Source organism: Ceratotherium simum, chromosome 16, assembly GCF_057802395.1.
Source record: "Ceratotherium simum simum isolate JZ-2026a chromosome 16, ASM5780239v1, whole genome shotgun sequence".
In the NCBI taxonomy this organism is placed as follows: domain Eukaryota; kingdom Metazoa; phylum Chordata; class Mammalia; order Perissodactyla; family Rhinocerotidae; genus Ceratotherium; species Ceratotherium simum.
The window spans coordinates 46,942,548-46,961,388 of NC_141915.1; the positions used below are offsets into that span (position 1 = coordinate 46,942,548).

The 18,841-nt window shown below is 55.1% G+C and overlaps 1 protein-coding gene across 2 annotated transcripts in view; it reads right to left on the bottom strand.

Annotated features, from left to right (window-relative positions):
* SCN4A (sodium voltage-gated channel alpha subunit 4) overlaps positions 1-18,525 on the bottom strand; it is a 28,026-nt gene extending 9,501 nt beyond the window's left edge. For both annotated transcript variants that reach the window (XM_004432657.3, XM_087440227.1), the window contains exons 1-14: positions 18,253-18,525; positions 18,045-18,163; positions 17,806-17,895; positions 17,368-17,496; positions 16,762-16,853; positions 14,540-14,854; positions 13,434-13,497; positions 13,054-13,195; positions 12,038-12,247; positions 11,276-11,429; positions 9,275-9,513; positions 7,287-7,460; positions 5,426-5,782; positions 818-1,306 (exon numbers count right to left, since the gene is read on the bottom strand). In XM_004432657.3, the coding sequence (XP_004432714.1) occupies positions 818-1,306; positions 5,426-5,782; positions 7,287-7,460; positions 9,275-9,513; positions 11,276-11,429; positions 12,038-12,247; positions 13,054-13,195; positions 13,434-13,497; positions 14,540-14,854; positions 16,762-16,853; positions 17,368-17,496; positions 17,806-17,895; positions 18,045-18,163; positions 18,253-18,525 (2,847 nt within the window). The remainder of the gene's footprint in view (positions 1-817; positions 1,307-5,425; positions 5,783-7,286; positions 7,461-9,274; positions 9,514-11,275; positions 11,430-12,037; positions 12,248-13,053; positions 13,196-13,433; positions 13,498-14,539; positions 14,855-16,761; positions 16,854-17,367; positions 17,497-17,805; positions 17,896-18,044; positions 18,164-18,252) is intronic.
* Between the last annotated feature and the right edge of the window lie 316 nt (positions 18,526-18,841).

Genomic DNA, 18,841 nt, shown 5'->3' on the forward strand with positions numbered 1-18,841 from the left:
GGTCCTGCCCTGGCTTATGTGCTAGTCCTTCCCCAGCCAGAGCCGGAGGGTGGGCGACGGGGCTCAGAGTCCGCTCCCCTGGGAGGCCCAGGCAATCCCCAGCCTCAGCATGAGCTTCTGGGAGTGACCACCAGTGCCTCCCCAACCCTCGCAGGGGAGGGCAGGAGGAGGGCATCTCCGCCCGGCACTGGGCCCCCTGCATGGGCTGGGGGGTGGGTCAGGACTCCCGCTGAGGCTGTGCCCCAACTCTCTGTTCTCCCAACCCCATTGGACCCCTGGCCCTCTCCTCAGTCTCCAGCCTGGACCCGGCACTTTGGCCCACACTGGGAGGTTGGGGGCAGCCCTGGGTGGGGTCTAAACAGAAATAGATGATAATGGCAAGGACCTGGAAGGGGCTTCAAGCCCAGAGGCAGTAAGAGAGGCCTCTTGGGTCCCAGGCCTGGAACTGAGGTGCCCAGGTAAGAACATCCTGTCCAAGACTGCCACCTGCTGGTAAGAAGGGGCCCAGGTGGAGCTGAGGAGCGGGAGTGAAGGGAGGAGAGACTAGGGTGTTAGGACAGGCGGGGCAGATCCTAATAACCGTACTAATAGGGGTAATAACAGTCACCATTCACAGAGAGCTTGCTATGTGCTTTACACACAGCATCTCATCTAATGGTCACAACAACGCCACAGGGTGCGTACCATTACCCCCATTTTACAGACAGAAAAACTGAGGCTTGGAGAGGCTTTGTGACTTGTCCAAGGTCACACAAAAATGTGAAGCCATGTCTATCTCACCCCCGACCCCTCAAGCCGGGCCCTGTGATGGGCTCACCTTGCTGTCCTCAGGCTCCGAGAAAGTGTCAGTCTCCTCCTCTGTGGGCATGTCTAGGTCGGACTCCTCGGAGGCGATGGGCACGTGGATGGTCAGGTATGGGTTGTTGATGAAGTTGAGGTGGTCCAGCTCGACGCTGTTGGGAGTGCCATCAGCCAGGCCCATGTGGTTCAGGATGTGATTGTCCTTCTTCAGGTCTTTTTCATCCTCCTCGGGCGGCGGCTCCTTCTTCTCATCCTCGGGGGCACTCTCCCTGGCCTCCCCTGCCTCCTCGGCCTCCCCAGGCCCCCCGAGGCTGAGCATGATATCCTTGGGCCTCAGGATCTTGCCATGCAGCAGCCCCAGGAGGAAGGCTTTGGCGAAGCCAATGCCCCACTTGATGCGCCAGATGGCGATCTGCAGGTTGTTCATCTCGCCATCTTCGTCCGAGGCCGCCAAGCTGTCAGCGCTGAAGGAGCTCAGCAGCAGGGCCAAGAAGAGGTTCAGGACCTGGAGAGCAGGGGTTGAGGGGAGGCTCAGCTCAGCCTCCGGGCTCCTTAGGGTGCCGCCTTCAGCCACCACGAGGGTCCTCAGGCCTCCAGATCAGACCTACCACATGTTGGGCATTTAAAAGGTTGTCACTAATGGAATCCTCACAACTGCTCGTGGAGGTGAGGAATGTTACTATCATTCCCACTTTGCAGATAAGGAAACTGAGGCTTGGGCACATGATAGGACTCTGCTGGCCAAGGCAGAGGCAGGGTTTGGGGATGCCCACTGGGTGACAGGGACTCTCTCCCTGACTCCACCTCCACTGCCGGGAAATGCAGAACTAAGAACAGGGCTCACGTCTCTGAGCTTCCAGGACTTATTAGGAAGCCGAACTGTTTGAGCCTTCTTTCTTTTCTAAGTGGGACTTTTAATAGACCCTGTGCTTCCTGGTGCTCAGATGCACATCCCGTATTGTTCTGGAAGTGACATTGACCTACTGTTATTTACTCCCTTTTCTCCCCTTGGGGTTCCCTGGTTCTCTTCCCATATCCCTACTGAAAGGGACTTAAGAGACTACTGGCCTACCCCACCCTCAACTTTCTTTTCCAGTGGACATTTACTGAGCGCCTCTCACTGTGTGCAGGAGCGAATGGCCTCAGGGAGCTCCCAGCCTAGCAGAAACAGGCATGTGATCAGACAAATACAGTGCAGTGGGTCTGCACAGCAGTAGAGACTGGGGTGCACAGGCTTTGAAACCATGCTGCTTGGCTTTGAACCCCAGTTTACCAGCTATGTGTCCTGAGGCAAGTTATATCACTGTTCTGTGCCTCATTTTCCTCATCTGTATAATGGGGATGATTCTAGTACCTACCTCCTTGCACCATCATGAAGATTAAAAGATCAATACAAGTAGAGCACACAGCAGGCACTCAAATCATGTTGGCTGTTATGTGTGCAATAAGACCATACAAAGTACAGGGAAGAGTGTGATTAACCCTGGGGCCAGCTCAGCATTTTATTAATAAGGAAACTGAGTCCCAGAGAGGTGAAGTGACTTGCCCTAGGACACACAGTACAGTCAGGACTAGAACCCTGGTTTCCAGTGACTGCACAACTTTAGAGGACATCATTCATTTAGACTACAATGTGAAGGGCAACCCTAGAGGTTGTGCAATACAGTACCCTTGCTTCCACCAGTCCACCCTGCACAGTGAGGAGGAAGGTGAAGCCTGGCTGGGTGCAGGTCCTGGCTTCTGTCAGCCAGAGACAGGGCCAGGTCTTACCATGGGGGCCTTGGGTTGGGGCTGGGTGTGTGACAGGACACGAGGGAGTAGGGGAGTCTGTACATGTGAATCAGCCATCCTCGACCATCTTCTCCACATGTCTCTCGTTGGCATTCACCAGTATACTCCAAGGTCTTTTTGTAGTTATCTTAACTATCATGTAACCATAATATCTTTAAAATATATATATTATATATTGTATATATTCTTTTTTTGGATGAATGTGCTGGGGGGATTCCTCCCCACATCCATGCCCCCTAGCTACTTTTCTGCCTTTGCCCCCCACCAAAATTTATTAGTCTTTCTTTCCCTCCCTCAGGGGGAGGTGTCCAGTTGCCAGAAACACATCTGAGATGGGAATTAGCTGCTCTCTGGGTCAGCAGGGTTTGCACATGGCTCCTGCCTGCGACAGAAATAGCCGCCTCAGGCAAGGGGGGGGGTCGGAGGGAGGGGGGATGGACATCATGCTCCCCGGGGGGCTCTGAGGGGTGGGATACCTATGACTTAGTCATTTCCTCTTCTTCACAGCAACCCAGAGGACGTGCCCAAGTGCCATGGACGCAGGGGACATGGGTCCCCACACTCCTGACAGGGTGCCCCGGCGCCCTCTGGCAGACTCTTGCTTCCAAGAGGCCTGGGAGGGCGGTGGGCGGGGACAGTGTCCGAGGACCTCACAGTGCCGCCTCCCTTGGCTGCTCTACTTCCTCTGAGCAAAGTGGGAGAGCCACAGAGCCGGGCCAGAAAAAGGTGTCAGTGGTGTGTGTGTGTGTGTGTGTGTGTGTGTGTGTGTGTGTGTGTGTGTGGGAGATGGGAGGGTGGGGTGACACGCCCACAGAAGCAGTGCAGTGCAGTGGTTCCACACTCTGGAGCCTGACTGCTTGAGTTCAAATCCTGCACAGGTTGCTAATTTACCTCCCTGAGTCTTTGCTTCCTCATCTACAAAACAGAGAGAAAACAGCACATCCCTCATCGGGTGGTGGTGAGCCTTAAGAGACGAATACTCGGAAAGCGCTCAGAATGCTGGACTAACATAAACACAGGTCAGCCGTCATCATCATGATTGCTGGTGTTGACGTTATCATTATTATCATGCTGCTATTACTGATGTTACTGTCATTGGAGTTACACAGACCCAGCGTCTAGTCCGGGCTCAGGTTCTCACCAGCTGTGTGGTTCTGGGCAGTACCTCCTTGGAGCACGGAGCCAACATTACCTGCCTGACAGGGCTGTTGAGAGCACTGGGGATAATGCATGTAAAGCCCTTGGTGCAGGGACCAGCACATGGCAGGAGCCCAATACTCAGGAGTATGACTCCAGTGGCAGGCACCTAAACAATTACTGGCCCCCACAGGCCTTAACATTTGAACTTCCATGGCCTCGTGGGCCAAGTGCTTTGCTAAGCACTTAGAAGTGTGTCATGTAACCCTCAGGACCACCCAGTGAAGTACGTCCGCCATTAGCAAACTCATTTTACAGATGAGAAAAACGGAGGCCAGAGAGGTTAAACAACTTGCTCAAAATTTCCCAGACAGTAGTGGCAAAGTGGGGGCTTGAAATGTTGAGTTTATACGCATACAGACAGAAACCCTCTCAGTCACTCCCAGGCCCTGAAACTTACGTTCACAAACTGCTACTCAGAGCCTGCTAGTCCCACCCCGATCCTGTCCCAAAGTTCTGTCACTCCCCACACCCCCTCCCAGAGACAGCCAGCCTGGGTTCTCCTGTACAGCTGTCCCTGGGTGCTCGGGACCTCATCCCACGGTCTCCTCAGTCGAGGTGACACCGCCCCCCCACCCCACTCCGCCCCTGCCCCCAGCCGGAGCTCGGCGATATCCGAGAAGCGCTGACCCAGCAGCCCAAGGATTCCACAAGCCTTTGTGGAACGTGGGGACGTGAGTCTTCCCACCCCCTGTTGCCCAGGGCAGTGTCGCCCACCACAGGGCACAGCACTCCTGGCAGGAGTGAACCCCATCCTGAGAAGGGGAGGAGTCCGGGTCGGCAGGGTGAGGAGAGGCGCCTCCCCAGACCCCAGCCACAGAAATTCTGGTCAGCTGGACCATGGCCCATCCCCCTGTTTCTCATTGCGCCCTGCACCTCCTCCCCTGCCTCAGCCCCACATGCCAAGCTCTAAGCCACAGAAAGTGTCAGGATGCATGCAGGTTATGCCGTCTCTGGATGCCTCCCAACTCCTGGGGCCCGACTCCCAGGAACAGAGGAGGGTGAGAGGGTGGGAGAAGGACAAGAGGTCCAGCAGTTCCTGGGACCAACCCCACACCGTGCCTTCTTGCACACTCTCACAGTCAATCCACCCAGCCACCCTATGAGGTACCTACCATGCTTCTTCCACATGAAGTTAAGAGAACCCAGCTGACCAGAGGGCAGTCAAGGTCACACAGATGGCGAAGGAGCTGGGATCGGAACGTGGGTCTGTCTGACTCCAGTTATCATGTTACTTTACCCAAAACACTAGGCTTCAACAGTACTACTCACAGTGTGGTCCCTGGACCAGGGGCAGTGACACGGCCCAGAGCTCGTTAGAAATGCAGATCCCTAGGCCCCAGCCTGGAGCTGCTGAATCAGACTCTGGGGGTGGGGTGGGGCCAGGAATCTAGGTTTTAAGAAACTCCCAGGTGATTCTTAAGCAGGTTGAAATTTGAGAACCACTGGGTTAAACCATATAAAATTGTTATTTTGACGGGGGGAAGGGTAGACAACAGTCAAGTATCAGTGATTTCATACAGTTCAACCTCATCGGTAAAAGGCCCTCAAATGGCAGCCTGATTTAAAAGGATGTGTCCTACAAGCTTGGGTTTTCTGGGCAAGGATGGGGAGCCACCTGGCCAGCCTCACTCACCACCAGGTTGCCGATGACCATGACCATGAGGAAGACGGTAAGGCACATGGCCTGGCCGGCCACCTCCATGCAGTCCCACATGGTCTCGATCCACTCCCCGCACAGGATGCGGAAGACGATGAGGAAGGAGTGGAAGAAGTCGTGCATGTGCCAGCGGGGCAGGCTGCAATCCGAGGCGATCTTGCACACACAGTCCTTGTAGCTCTTGCCGAACAGCTGCATGCCCACCACGGCAAAGATGAATACGATGATGGCCAGCACCAGCGTCAGGTTGCCCAGCGCCCCCACCGAGTTGCCGATGATCTTGATGAGCATGTTCAGTGTCGGCCACGACTTGGCCAGCTTAAAGACGCGCAGCTGCAGGGCAGGGGGAGGGCAGGGGGAGGGCAGGGGTGAATGAGGCCCAGGGAGCCCCGGCCCAACCTGAGGGAGCCCCATCCTTAGGAGAAAGAACTATCTTGTATAGCTTGAACCTCTACCCACTGAGTGATCGGACGCCTCAGTTTGCCTCTGTTAAATGGGAATACAGTAGTCCCTCCTTATCCGCGGGGGATATGTTCCAAGACCCCCAGCAGATGCCTAAAACCGTGGATGGTACCAAACCCTAAATACACTACGTTTTTTCCTATACATACATACCTATGATAAAGTTTAATTTATAAATTACTCACAGTAAGAAATTAACAACTACTGCTAATAAAATAGAACAATTATAACAATATACTGTAATAAGAGTTACCATAGATCTTAGCAACCTCAGCATACGATTTTTTTTCTTTCTTTATTAAGTTGAGAACTTTCATCTTTTCACTTAAAGGAAGCACTTTATGGCTTCTCTTTGGCATATCCAAATTGCCAGCATCGCTAGTCTTGAGCTTTGGGGCCATTATTAAGTAAAATAAGGGTGACTTGAACACAGGCACTGCGATACTGCAACAGTCCATCTGATAACTGATGGCTACTAAGTGACTAATGGGCGGGTAGCATATACAGCTAGATAGTGGATATGCTAGAAAAAGGGATGATTCATGTTCCAGGCGGGATGGTGTGGGATGGCAAGAGATTTCATCATGCTGCTCAGAATGTCATGCAATTGAAAACTTATAAATCGTCTATTTCTAGGATTTTCCATTTAGTATTTTTGGACCACAGTTGTCTGCAGATAACTGAACCTGTGGAAAGCAAAACCATGGATAAGAGGGGACTATCGTACTCATATCCTACCATCTCATCCTCGTCATGTTCAAAAGAAAAAGAGTCCTTCTCTCTTAAAGATACAGACGACAGTATCTACAAGTGAAATTGTATGTTGGGATTTGCTTTAATGTATACCCCCCATTAAAAAGCGGAAGGACGGGTGAAACAAGAACTGTAGAAGGTTGTTGGTTGTTGGGGCTGGGTGATAGGCACACAGAGGTTATTATGCTTTATACTTTGGGGATATGTGAAAGGTCCCACAATAAAGTTAAAAAAATTATAAACGTGCTCCTATGGGGTGGTGGAAAGGACACTAATTCAGAGTCCCAATTCCACCACTAATGAGCTTCCTGAGCCTCAGCTTTCAGGTCTGCAATATGGGGCCGAAGTCCCCGCTCCACTGCCGCCCAAGGTGACTAAGGAGTCAAGCCCGAAAGTCAGCTCCTGCGGCCGTAATTTTGGCCCCCAAGCAGCCCTGTATGATGAGGGGTAGGGCCCCTTTTCTCCCTATTTGTAGTAGGAAAGGTTCTGAGAGGTGGAGTGGCTCACACAGGGCAGAGGGGCCTCACTTTCAGCCCTCTGGCTTCTTGGGGGTTTCTCCTCCCACCCTCCTTAGCACCCTCAGCCCACCGCTCCTCAGCCCTGGCCCTGGGGCCGCACGCACCAGACGGAAGGAGCGGAGCACGGACAGCCCCTGCACGTTGGCCAGGCCCAGTTCCACCAGGCTGAGGGTGACGATGATGCTGTCGAAGACGTTCCAGCCCTGCTGGAAGTACTTGTAGGGGTCCAAGGCGATGAGCTTCAGCACCATCTCGGCTGTGAAGATGCCCGTGAAGACCTGCGGGGTGGCGTGCGTCCCCGTCACAGAGCCTCAGGGAGCACAGGGCCTTGGCAGTCTGCCACCTCCTCCCGGCAGAGCCCGCGGAGCCCAAGGGGAGGGGTCCAGAGCCCTGAGGGGGCAGGCAAGTACCCACGCCCCGCACGCGTGTGTATGTGAGTGGGTGAGGAGTGGAATGGCCATGCCACAGGGCAGGGTGAGTACCACCCAGAGACCTGGACCCATCGTTTCTGGCCTCATCACCATGGGCCAGTCACTTAACTTTTTGGAGCCTCACCTCAATCATAATAATATACAACACTCATAAAGTGCTCTGTGGTTCACGTTATGACCTCAGTGGTGTCCCGACCTTTATGAAATTGGGAGGGATTATCACGCTTGTCCCAGAGATGAAAAATTGAGGCTCAGAGAGGTTAGCGGCAAGCTCTTGATCATGCCGCCCATATGGGAATGAGTCAGGTCCCAAACCCAGGTCTTGGCGTGCTTAGTTCAGTCTCCTGTCTCTACACCCTACAGCCTCTCTACCTTGGTTGGTGGGGGTCCCAGGACTCAGAAAATCTTGGTGGACTCGAAATTCTAGGGCAGGGGCCAAAAGGGGGCAAAGTCGGGGGTCAGGGAAAAGGCCAGAGCTGTATCCTGCAACTCTGGACATGGAGTCTGAGGGCTGCATAGCCCCTGAACGCTCCCTGGGCACGGCTCCACCTCCTGCCGGGCACCAGCTGCCCTGGGTCCACAGCCTGCCCGGGCACATGCTGAGCCCCGCCCAGGAGCTGTCCCTGGCCATAGCAGGTGCCCAGACGGCATGAGGGTGTGGGCAGGGGGTGGGCAGGCGGGGGGCCGGGCCCTTCATGCACACCCCAGCAGCTGCCCTGTGAGTCCAGATCACGCTCTTGCCCCTCCAGCCCATCCTGGCCACGGCTGCCTCCGGCATCTCCACGGGATAGACAGGCCTGCCTTCCTCACAGGCTGGGGAGTCCAGGGCCTGATTCCCGTGCCACCCACCCAGTTCTTGTCCTGCTGCAGGCCCCAAATCTTACTCTCCCTGGGCTCCCCTCACGCTTGGAGTGGGGGGAGCACCTTGCCCATCTGCCATCCTGGAAACATTGCAAAGGGAATTGGGAAGGGTGGGGCAGGGCTGGAGGAGGAGGCGGCCTTTTCCCTTTGTCAGGCTCCACCGGGGCTGGAAACGAGGTGCTAATGCTCCTAATGGGCAGAGATAAGCAGGCGGATCAGTGTGTGTCAACAATAGTGAAGCAGGAAGGGCCAGTGAGGGGAGCTGGCCTGGCCATGCTGGAGAAATGGTAGCGGGCAGGTGGGCTGAGGGGTGGGGGATATGCCCTGGGGCCTCCAGGGTGAGCTAGGGCCCCTTGGGCCTGGGTACCCATGGCTCTGTGCCCCACTTCCAGGTCCCTTGGTCCCTCTTAGGCCCATAACAACCTCTGAAAGTAGAGAGACTTGTCACCCAGCCGCCCTCACTCCTACCTCCATGCCCCCACTCCGCCACCCTGCCTCCAGGGCATGGCCTGGACCCCAAACCCTGAGGAGTCCTGATCTTAAGAAGTCCAGCACCTCATCCCCACTCTCTCTGCCCCCAAATTCCCTGAAACTCAAATTCCACATCCCATAGATCACTCCATGTACCTCCCTTGCACATCAACCATTCCCTGCATACACTGGGAAAATAACCACAGCCTGTCCCCATACGCCCCCCAATAGTGTCTCGTATTTCCACACAGCCCAGACAACCCTTCAGGCCCTGTGGCCCCCCTCCTGACCTGCCCTAGAATGACACCTGTCCCTTGTCGCCTCCCTACCAGGTTGCCCACGCTGAGCACTCTGTCAAAGTGCTCCGTCATGGGGTAGTGTTCCATGGCCATGAAGAGGGTGTTGAGCACGATGCAGATGGTGATGCCCAGGTCCACGAAGGGGTCCATGACGATCAAGTGGATGATGTTCTTGAACTTCATCCATGGGGTGCAGCAGTTCCATATGAGCACTGTGTGGGCACACTTGTACCACCATGGCGGGCACTTCTGGTGGGCCTCTTCCAGCTCTGGGAGTAGGGTGGAAACAGACAGCTGATGAGGAGCCCCCTCACGTGCTCCTTTCTCCATCTAGATCTTTGGTCCCACCTTCCAAGCCCGGCCCCTTAGCGCTCCACACCTCAAACCCCATCCCCTCAGCGAGGACTATTCCAAGCCCCGCCTCTCAGTGCGTCACCCTCCAGACCCCATCCACACGGCTCTACCCCTCAGTGCCTCTCCCCCAAAGCCCGGCTCCTTAGTGCTCTGACTCTCAAAAATCCACTCCCTCAGGGAGCCTTACCAAAGCCGCTTCTCTCAATGCTCCACTTCCAGCCCTGCCTTCTTGACACACCCCGCAAAGCCCCTCCCTCAGTGTCTTCCACCCCTGCCAGTCGCCCGTGGCTGCAATCCTATCCCCAGGGAGAGGCAAGAGGCCATGCAGGGGGTTGGTCCCTGTTCCACTTGCTGCCGGACAGTGCCACTTGGGAGCAGACTGAGATTCCCCTGAGGGCTCTTCCTCCCATTGCCAGTAATGCTGGCCCCTCCAGACTGTCCCCAGCCAGTCCATCCTTTCCCACCAGAGTGGCTTTCTGGAAACACCCCCTGTCCTTGCCAGCCGAGCTGTAAAGCCCTGGGGCTCTGTAAGGCTCATGGATGAAGCTGCTCCTCCTGGCCGTCCAGGCCTCCTCTGCCTGTGGGAGTCCTCAGCCTAGGCATGATCTCATTCAATTACCACCAGAAATTTATCAGGTTAGTACTGTTAGAGCCCCCATCTCATAGATGAGGAAAGGGGCTGGAGTGGGGGACAGCCCCAGGGAGACGTGAGTGTGAGTGCATGATTGGGACACCCCAGGGCTGAGAGTGGCTGACCCTCACCTCCACCCAGGAACTAGCAAACTGGACCTCTCTCAAAGGCTGCAGGTTCTAGCCTGACTGTAACACCCCCAGCTACTGTGTGTAGCTACCATGTGCTACTGTGGGTGACTCCAACAGTGTCTGAGGCCCCAAACTTCTCGCAATGGTCCCAGCAAGGGCAGCATTGAGTAACCTCCTCGGCCAGCTCTGCCCAGCATTCCCTGGGGCATTCTCTGGCTGTGCACACAGACACCGGGATGCCGGTCATGCAAGGTGCCCTCTAGAGGTTTGCAAAGTCCTCTAGGACCTCCAAGTCCTCCCTGGGACAAGGCAAGACGCCTGGGAAGGGGACCAGATCTCTTGTATGTCAGATATCCTTTCTTCCTCCCTCCCTCCCCCTCATCCATACGTACACCCATCTGCCCCTTTCCATCCATTAACCTTTCAGCCCATCCATCCATCCATGCATCTGTGTATGTGTCTGTCCACCTCTCCTCATTACCTCATCCTTATTCTCCTCCTGAGACTCAGGGGTAGCATGGGGATTTGAGGGAGTCGGTGACTCTACCTGGGCAGAGTTTGACCTTTCACTTTTAACTTTTACCCAGAAGGCATTTTAGGAGCAAGATCTCCAGTTTCCAGAACATTAGACCTTCCTGGTTAATATTATTATCCGGTCCTTCCCCGTTGCCTTGGCAGCCCCCAAGGCCCTCCCGGAAGCCCCCAGTTCCCGCAGCAGCCCTGCCTTGCAGCCAGAACTGGGCCAGGTTAAGCCAGGACTATATTTATCACAGCCATTTCTTCGATGCCAATATTAAGTTACTGTCCTCCTGAAGCCCAGCCAGGTCCCTCCCCATCCCCCCCACCCAGGAGCCTGAGTGGCCTGATGGGTGGGACAGGCAGAGTGGGGTGGGTACGGGGGTGTCAGGCACTCACCTCCCATAGCATCTGAGATGCCGCTGTCTGCACTGCAGCTCTGCCTTGGGGGCCCCTTCTCCCCTGATGACGTGTCCAGGCTGCCGTTACAGTCTTTGCCGCGGGCTGGGTCCCTGCCTGCCTCCCCACCTTCCAGAGCCTGGTCAGTCTTGGCCTGTGGACCAGCAAGGGTGATGGGCATGAAGTCTATCTCTGAGCCAGGGGGATGGACTAATCAACTCTCAGAGCTTCTTCCAGTTCCTATAGAATGGGGGCCCTTCTTGGCCTGCACTGAGCCTAGCGGAAGGGACAACCTCGGGGTGGTGGGAGTCACTGGGAAGGAACCAAAGTGACTGAGGACCCTCATCCCTGAAGACCCTCCACTCTCTGAAGCCCTGACCCTGCACTTCATGAGATGATGAGAAAATGGGCAGCTGCTCCCTGAGGCCTCATCGAGACCTGCCTCTCCCTCAACATGGACCCATGTGCTGCCCAGAAAGAATCTTAAAACCATAGATATTTGAGCTGGAGGGCTACTTCAGGTTTAACTACTCCAGATTCCATGTTACATATGGGGAAACTAAGGCACAGAGCTGCAAAATACTCTTTCTACTGCCTGGATGCTTCCCACCCCACCAAGGCCCCCAGCCTGGCACCTTCAGCTCCCCCCGCCTCTCAGCCCCTACCCCATGCCTCTCCCTCACCCTCAGCCTTCCCAGGAGAACCCAGGCTGAGGGCCAGGGAGATCCCTGGATCCTTGGCCTCTTCTCCCTGAGTCCAGACCTTCTCCAGCTCCTCCTGCTGCTTTTTGAATTTCTCCATCATCTGCTGAAACTCCTCTTCTTTCTCCTGATCCTCGGCCAGGGTGGCCTCATTCTGCTCGGCATATGCCATGGCCACCACCGCCAGGATCAGGTTGATGAGGTAGAAGGAGCCCAGGAAAATGATGACCACAAAGAAGATCATGTAAGTCTTGCCGGCTGCTCGAAGAGTCTGGGAGTGGGGGGAGAAGGAGAGGAAGCGTCACACGGCAGCCGGACTCCTTTTACTCACCACCTCTCTCCACACTCTCATTGCCCAGATAGGTAGAGAGAGAGGGTCCCTCACAGAGCCTGGCGATTTGAGGACCTTTGAGGCAGAGTATGGCTATCCTCGGCAGGTGAAGCCACATTCTGGGAAGTTTCAAAATATGTACTTGGGACCCAGACTTTCCTGGTCTCCTGGCTCAGAGAACCCTGAGGACCCCAGCTGGACATCCTGAACTCAGAAAGCCAGGATAAAAAATGGCAAGTATGGGCTTTGGGGTCAGCTGGAATCCTAGCTTTGTCACAGTGCCTGGCATCTAGTAAGAACTCAACAAATAGTAGTCACTAAAGCTACTATGACTATTATTATTATTATTGCTATCATTAACATCATCAGTGTTAGAAACACCACCAGGGACCAGAAAGCACTGTCGCTGCAGACTCAACCTGCCTGCCCTGCAAACAGTAGAAGATAAATAATTGTGTTGGGGGAGAGTTGAATTTCTAAGCTGCCCTCCCGGTTACTGTGAGGCCTAGGGGTCTGTGCCAGGCTCCGATCTCAGCTCTTAAGGCAAAGGTGGAGAAGGAAGAGAAGTTTATGGCTCAGATCTGGGCAGATGCCCAGTGTCAGAGGGCTCCAAGAACCATATGTAGGACACTGAGGGGGCCCCATGGAGGAGATGGTCCTACTAGGGGTCCCGCCAGGCCTTGAAGATCCTGGAGGATAGAGGGAGGTGGCTGTAGGGTTGAGGGGCAGGGGCAGGGCAGCTGTACCAGCTGGAAGAGGTTCTCCCAATAGTCCTGTGTCATGAGGCGGAAGAGAGCCAGGAAGGCCCAGCTGAAGGTGTCATAGCTGGTGTAGCCATAGTTGGGGTTCCGCCCAGTCTTGATGCACTCGTAACCCTCGGGGCAGTGCCTAGGGATAGGATGGTTGCTGGTTTTAGGGAGGGAGGAGACCTACAGCTGGCGTACAGATGGAGGGACTCCACGGGAAAAAAATCTTCCTGTTTTGTCTGTGTCCCGAAAACAGGAAAGTTCCATCCATGCCTGTGGGTTTTCCTTACATTCTCATCCACCCCAGGTCCTTGTCCCTAATCAACCCCCATCTTATGACACCCCTGGGGCACCTTTTTCCACCCCCCAGCATCACTCACCCAGCATCACTGCTGTTCCCACAGAGCAGGGCGTCATTGGCACCCTCCAGGAAGTAGAAATTCCCTTTGAGAGTCAGAGGCCACAAAGGAAACACGTCAACCCATGGACACACTGGGGGCCCATGCACCCCTTGCACACCTGTAGATACATCTGTGTGGGCCACATACACCAAAGGAATGCTTCCTGGGTGCCTCCTTTAAGGGCAGCCCAAAGTTCCAAGGTCTTTGAGTAGATACATTGTAGGGAGCTCAGCTCCAAGCGGTGTGAGCTCAGTGCTTAGTGTGGTTGTACATCGAGATGCAGCAGAGAGACAGGCAGAACGTGTATGTGTGTGCATGGGCTACCACGTACCTGTGCAGGAACTCTGACTGAGGGGTGAGTGGGGGGCTAGAATCCAGGGACCCGGGGGAAGAAGAGGTACTTTTTTCTAATTTGCCAGAAGGCACTGTGTGGACCAAACTGGCAATATGAGAACATGTGTCTTGTGTATGTGTGCCTGGGAAGTATGGGTATATGAATAGGATGTGGGTGCATGGGTGCCTGGTGGTGGTCCTGCCAGGGTGTGAGCACATAGTGTGACGGAGGAGAACAAGGAGTGTGTGGGTTAGGGAATAGAGACTGGACCAGTGCTTTGCGTAGTGAAAGCTTCAGGATTTTCAAAGCAGTTTGGCATTTGTGGTCACACTAACCCTTTGAGAAAGGTACTGTTGTCTCAGTTTTATAGGTGAGGATTCTGAGGATCAGGGAGATCAGGTGACCTGTTAGAGGCTACCCAAGCTGGTAAGTGATGGATTGAAGCTCAGGTCCTCCTCATGCTATTTTTTTTTTTAATTTTATTTATTTATTTTTTCCCCAAAGCCCCAGTAATAGTTGTATGTCATAGCTGCACACCCTTCTAGTTGCTGTATGTGGGACACGGCCTCAGCATGGCCGGAGAAGGGGTGCGTCGGTGCGCGCCCGGGATCCGAACCCGGGCTGCCAGTAGCGGAGCGGCGCACTTAACCGCTAAGCCACGGGGCCGGCCCCTCCCCATGCTATTTATCTCACAAGGGGCTGCCCTAGGGGCTGGGACAGGCCCCATGGCCTCCCCACCCTCCATTCTTACCTTCGTCATTGATGTAGGCCTCCCAGTCAAAGGTGTAGTTGCTGGCCCAGCTCTCATGGCTGTTCCACGTGTCATTGCCATACCAGGTGTCATTGCCGTACCGGGTGTCATTGCCATACCAGGTGTCATTGCCGTACCACGTGGTGTTGGTGTCGTTGAAGGGTGGGGGCCAGCGCACACACTTCTGCCGCAGGTTTCCCATGAAGAGCTGCAGCCCCACCAGTGCAAAGACACTCAGGCAGAAGACGGTGAGGATCATCACATCCGACAGCTTCTTTACCGACTGGATCAGGGCCCCCACAATCGTCTTCAGCCCTGACCATGGTGGGGGGGCGGTAGTGTGGGGGTGGGCAGGGCAGGGTGATAACTCACCTCCCAACCCCCAAAACTTTGCCTACTCCATCTCCTTCAAAGCTTGACTTATTGGGGGCCCCGCTGCCCCAAAGCCTTCCCAAATCAGAGAAGCCACCCTTCTCTGGTCACATCCTCAATCTCAGCCACTAGAAGAGCAGACTATAAAGACTTCATGGGCTGTTGCCTGACTCAGAGCAACACACAGGCACACAGTGGAGCTTAATAAGTGTCGCCAGGTCAGCACTCCCAAAGTGTGTGTTACAGAACACTAATCTCCCAAGCTGTGCCCTTAAAAAAACGGGTCCAGGTGCTGGCCCGGTGCTGTAGTGGTTAAGTTCGCGCGCTCTGCTTTGGCAGCCCAAGGTTCCTGGGTTCGGATCCCGGGCGCAGACGTACACACCACTCATCAAGCCATACTGTGGCAGCATCCCATATACAAAATAGAGGAAGACTGGCACAGATGTTAGCTCAGGGCCAATCTTCCTCACCAAAAAAAATAATAATAATAAGTAAATAACGGGTCCCATAACGTTTGGGAAGGCTCAGCTCTCTGTTCTGTTCTTGGAGAGCTGCTAGGTAGATTATCCTATCAAAGGCTCTAAAAAGTCCTGTGGAAACAAAGACTTTAATACCATGGTTCCTTAACTTATCTGACCACAGACCCCTTTTTCTTGTCATGCCTGTTAACACCCGAGGAACAGCAGGGTTCACTCTGAGGAGCTCTAGACTGACTGCAATGTCATTGCCTTCTGCCCCTTTGGACCGACAAAGGCATAAATGACTCTGGAATTCCAGGGATGGATTCCCATCGTTTATAGAAGAGCTATAACTTCTTCCTTGGGCTTAATCATAGTGTCTCTTACTTCAATATTAATTCATTTTCTTTTCTTATCTTGATATGGGAAACAGATGCTCAGCAGCCTCCTTATAAACTCTCTCAAGCTCTGAGGATGCTGGAAGCGTGGCATCAAGAAAAGGTGTTTTGGCCTTGATGCAGTGGCCAAAGGGCAGTGTGGCCTTCAGTAAGCACTGCCCTCTCGGGTCTCTTGGGGTCTCCTTTCTCAGCTGCAATATGAGGGCTTTGGACTAGAAGAGAACTAAGGGACTTTCTGGCATGAAGATGGAACAACTTTCTCGTCCTCCCAGAGCCTGTTCTCCATCCCTTTTCAGATCATCTTTCTCTCCTGTAATGAGCCACCTCCAGTTTCTCCACCTGCTTTTCCGAGGGTCTGGATGAGCCAAATTCCATTTATTTCATGCTTCTTGATGCATTACTTTGGGATTGCCCCGGCCTCGTTGCTCAGTGGGTATGCGGCGTGTTCCTTATTGAGCCCTCAGGGCTGGCACTTTCCATCACTGGTTCCCTTTGTGTCTCTCTCAGGTGGAGTCTCTGCTCTGCCCAGTCTGCTTATTTTATTTAACTCACATACCATGTGCCAGGCACTATTCTAGGCACCTTATTGATATTAAGGGATTTAATCCTCATAACAACCCAATGAGTGGTACCATTATTATCCACATTTTACAGATGAGGAAACTGAGGCATAGACAGGTTAAGCCACTTGCCCAAGGTCAAAGTTAGGAAGTGATGGAGTGTGAATTGAACCCAGGCAGTCTGGCTCCAGAGTCTGTGCTCTAACCATCTTGCTATGCTGCCTCTCACACACCCATGCTCCCACCTGGGGCCCCTTCCCCTCTGTGGCCATGGGGCCCCTCTGTGTCCAGGCTTTGGTGTGGGTCCTACACAAACAGAGCCTGGGAGTGTTGTGACCCCAGTCAGGCTCCTGGAACTTGAGTGTCAGGTTCCAGACTGAGCACGGGGGAAGGCCTGCTGACCTGGGTGGAGGGTCCCTGTGCCTCCGCAGTACCTGGGATGACCGTGATGGTTTTCAGGGCCCGCAGCACCCGGAAGGTCCTCAGGGCTGAGATGTTGCCCAAGTCCACAAACTCCGTCAAGTACCTGGAGAGGGGGTGCAGTTTGGGGTAAGGGCTGTGTCAGAGTGGGGGGTGGGTGATAGGGCAAAAATCAGGGGCTTCTCCAGGCCCAGAATGAGGATCCCCAAGGAATCCTTATAGTTGAGGTTCCCAAAGGAGGCTGAGGGGCAGGTCAGACACCCGCATTGTTCCTATTGGGGCCTGAGAGTTGGGAAAGACAATGCAGGTGCTTTGCTGGGGAGTGGGGATGGGGAGGGTAGCTCTCCCAGTGGCTGAGGGCCTGTGGGACTGGGTCCCAGGGCTGCTGTGTGTGGTTGTACATGGTATGCGGAGGGGCATCAGGAGAGCCTCCAAGCTAGACCCTAAGAAGGGTAGCTCCTAGAATTGTGCAGCTCACTGTCTGCACACCTGACCTGAGGCCCCTGCAGTCCACTCCTCTGAGAGAGAGGGTCAGCCCACTCAGCTGCCCTCCTTGAGGCCTGGCCTCCTCCCTTCACCCCTGACTCCCAGCCTCAGGATGCCTCCGGGGCCCTGCTCACGCCATCATGATGACGCTGAAGTCCAGCCAGTTCCAGGGGTCCCGGAGGAATGTGAAATCATCGATGCAGAAGCCTCGGGCCAGCATCTTGATGAGGGATTCAAAGGTGTAGATTCCTGTGAAGGTGTACCTGGCGGGGAGAGGGCCGGCCAGCGCCAGGCATGTCACACCCAAGCAGGGGGGTGGGTGGCAATGATGGACCTCCCAGGAGGGAGGGTCACAGAAATGAAATATGCCACCCAGAGGGCTGAGGACATTGGTGAGAGTGACAATATACACCACCCCGGGGGCTTTGGGTGTTAATGGGGGTGACAGTGACAGTGTGTGTCTCCCTGGAAGACAAGAGCAGTGTCTTGAGTGCAAGAGCATCCTCAGAGTGCAGACACCTGGGATGGGCTGTGTCCCAGGACCAGGGGGCTCAGGGGAGGGAGAGACTTACTCCACGTGCTTGGACCAGGGGGGCGGGTCGCTCATGGTCATGAACACGCAGTTGGTCAAGATGGTGATCATGATGAACATGCTGAACAGCGTTGGGGGGGGGGGTCAAGGAAAGTGAGGGAGCAGGTCGGGAGGGGAGGTGGACAGAGGGCCTCCTTGCCCAGAGTACCCCATTTTGCCCACCCCCAACCCCTCCCTGCCTCTCCCCACCCCTGTGCTCGCTCCACTCAGGCAGGATATGAGTGGATGAGCACCTTGATGGCGCAGCGTCTGACGATGCTGAAGGGACTCAGCAGGTAGAGAGCGGGCGTGGCGGAGAAGCGGAAGATGGCCTTGCCTTTATTGAGCACGATGAAGGTCTGAGGCAGGAAGAGAACTGTGAGGCCTAGGGCCAGGCAGACAGATGGACAGTGGACAGACAGGTAGAGGGAACCCCCCAGACCCGGACCTTCTTGTCACTGTAGTAGGGGTCCAGGTCCTCCAGGGGGATGCCGATGACCTCCGGTGGAGGGTCCCCATAGACGAGGGGCAGGTTCTTGCCAGCCTCCAGGTCACTGCGCGGCTTCCGTTCAGTCTCCTCGATCTCCATCTGCTTGTTCCGCTGCAGCCGGGCCTCTTCCTCCGCCACCCGCCGTTCTATGGCTGCCAGGGACTCCCGGGTGAAGGGGCGCAGGCTCTCAGGGCCCAGAGGCACCACAGTGGGCAGAGACGAGTTGGCCATCCTTGCATCCTGGGCTCAGGGGCCAGGAGGGTGGCAGGCAGCTGGGGCAGTGCACAGCCCTGGAGGTGCTGGGCAGCCACCCCACCCTGGGGCCTGCTGTCTGCTACTCACCTCCTGCCTGCCCAGGGGCCAGGCTGGGGTGGTCAGCGTGCAGGCCCTATCGGATTGGGAGATGTGCCTGCAAGGCCTGGGCACTGCTGCTGCACAGGTGCTGGCCACAAGAGCATCACCCCTGAGCCCTGCACCACACTCTCCCCAGCAGGGGGTTGGCTGCCCTCAGGACTGACAGCAAACCAGCCAGATCCTCTTCAGCCTT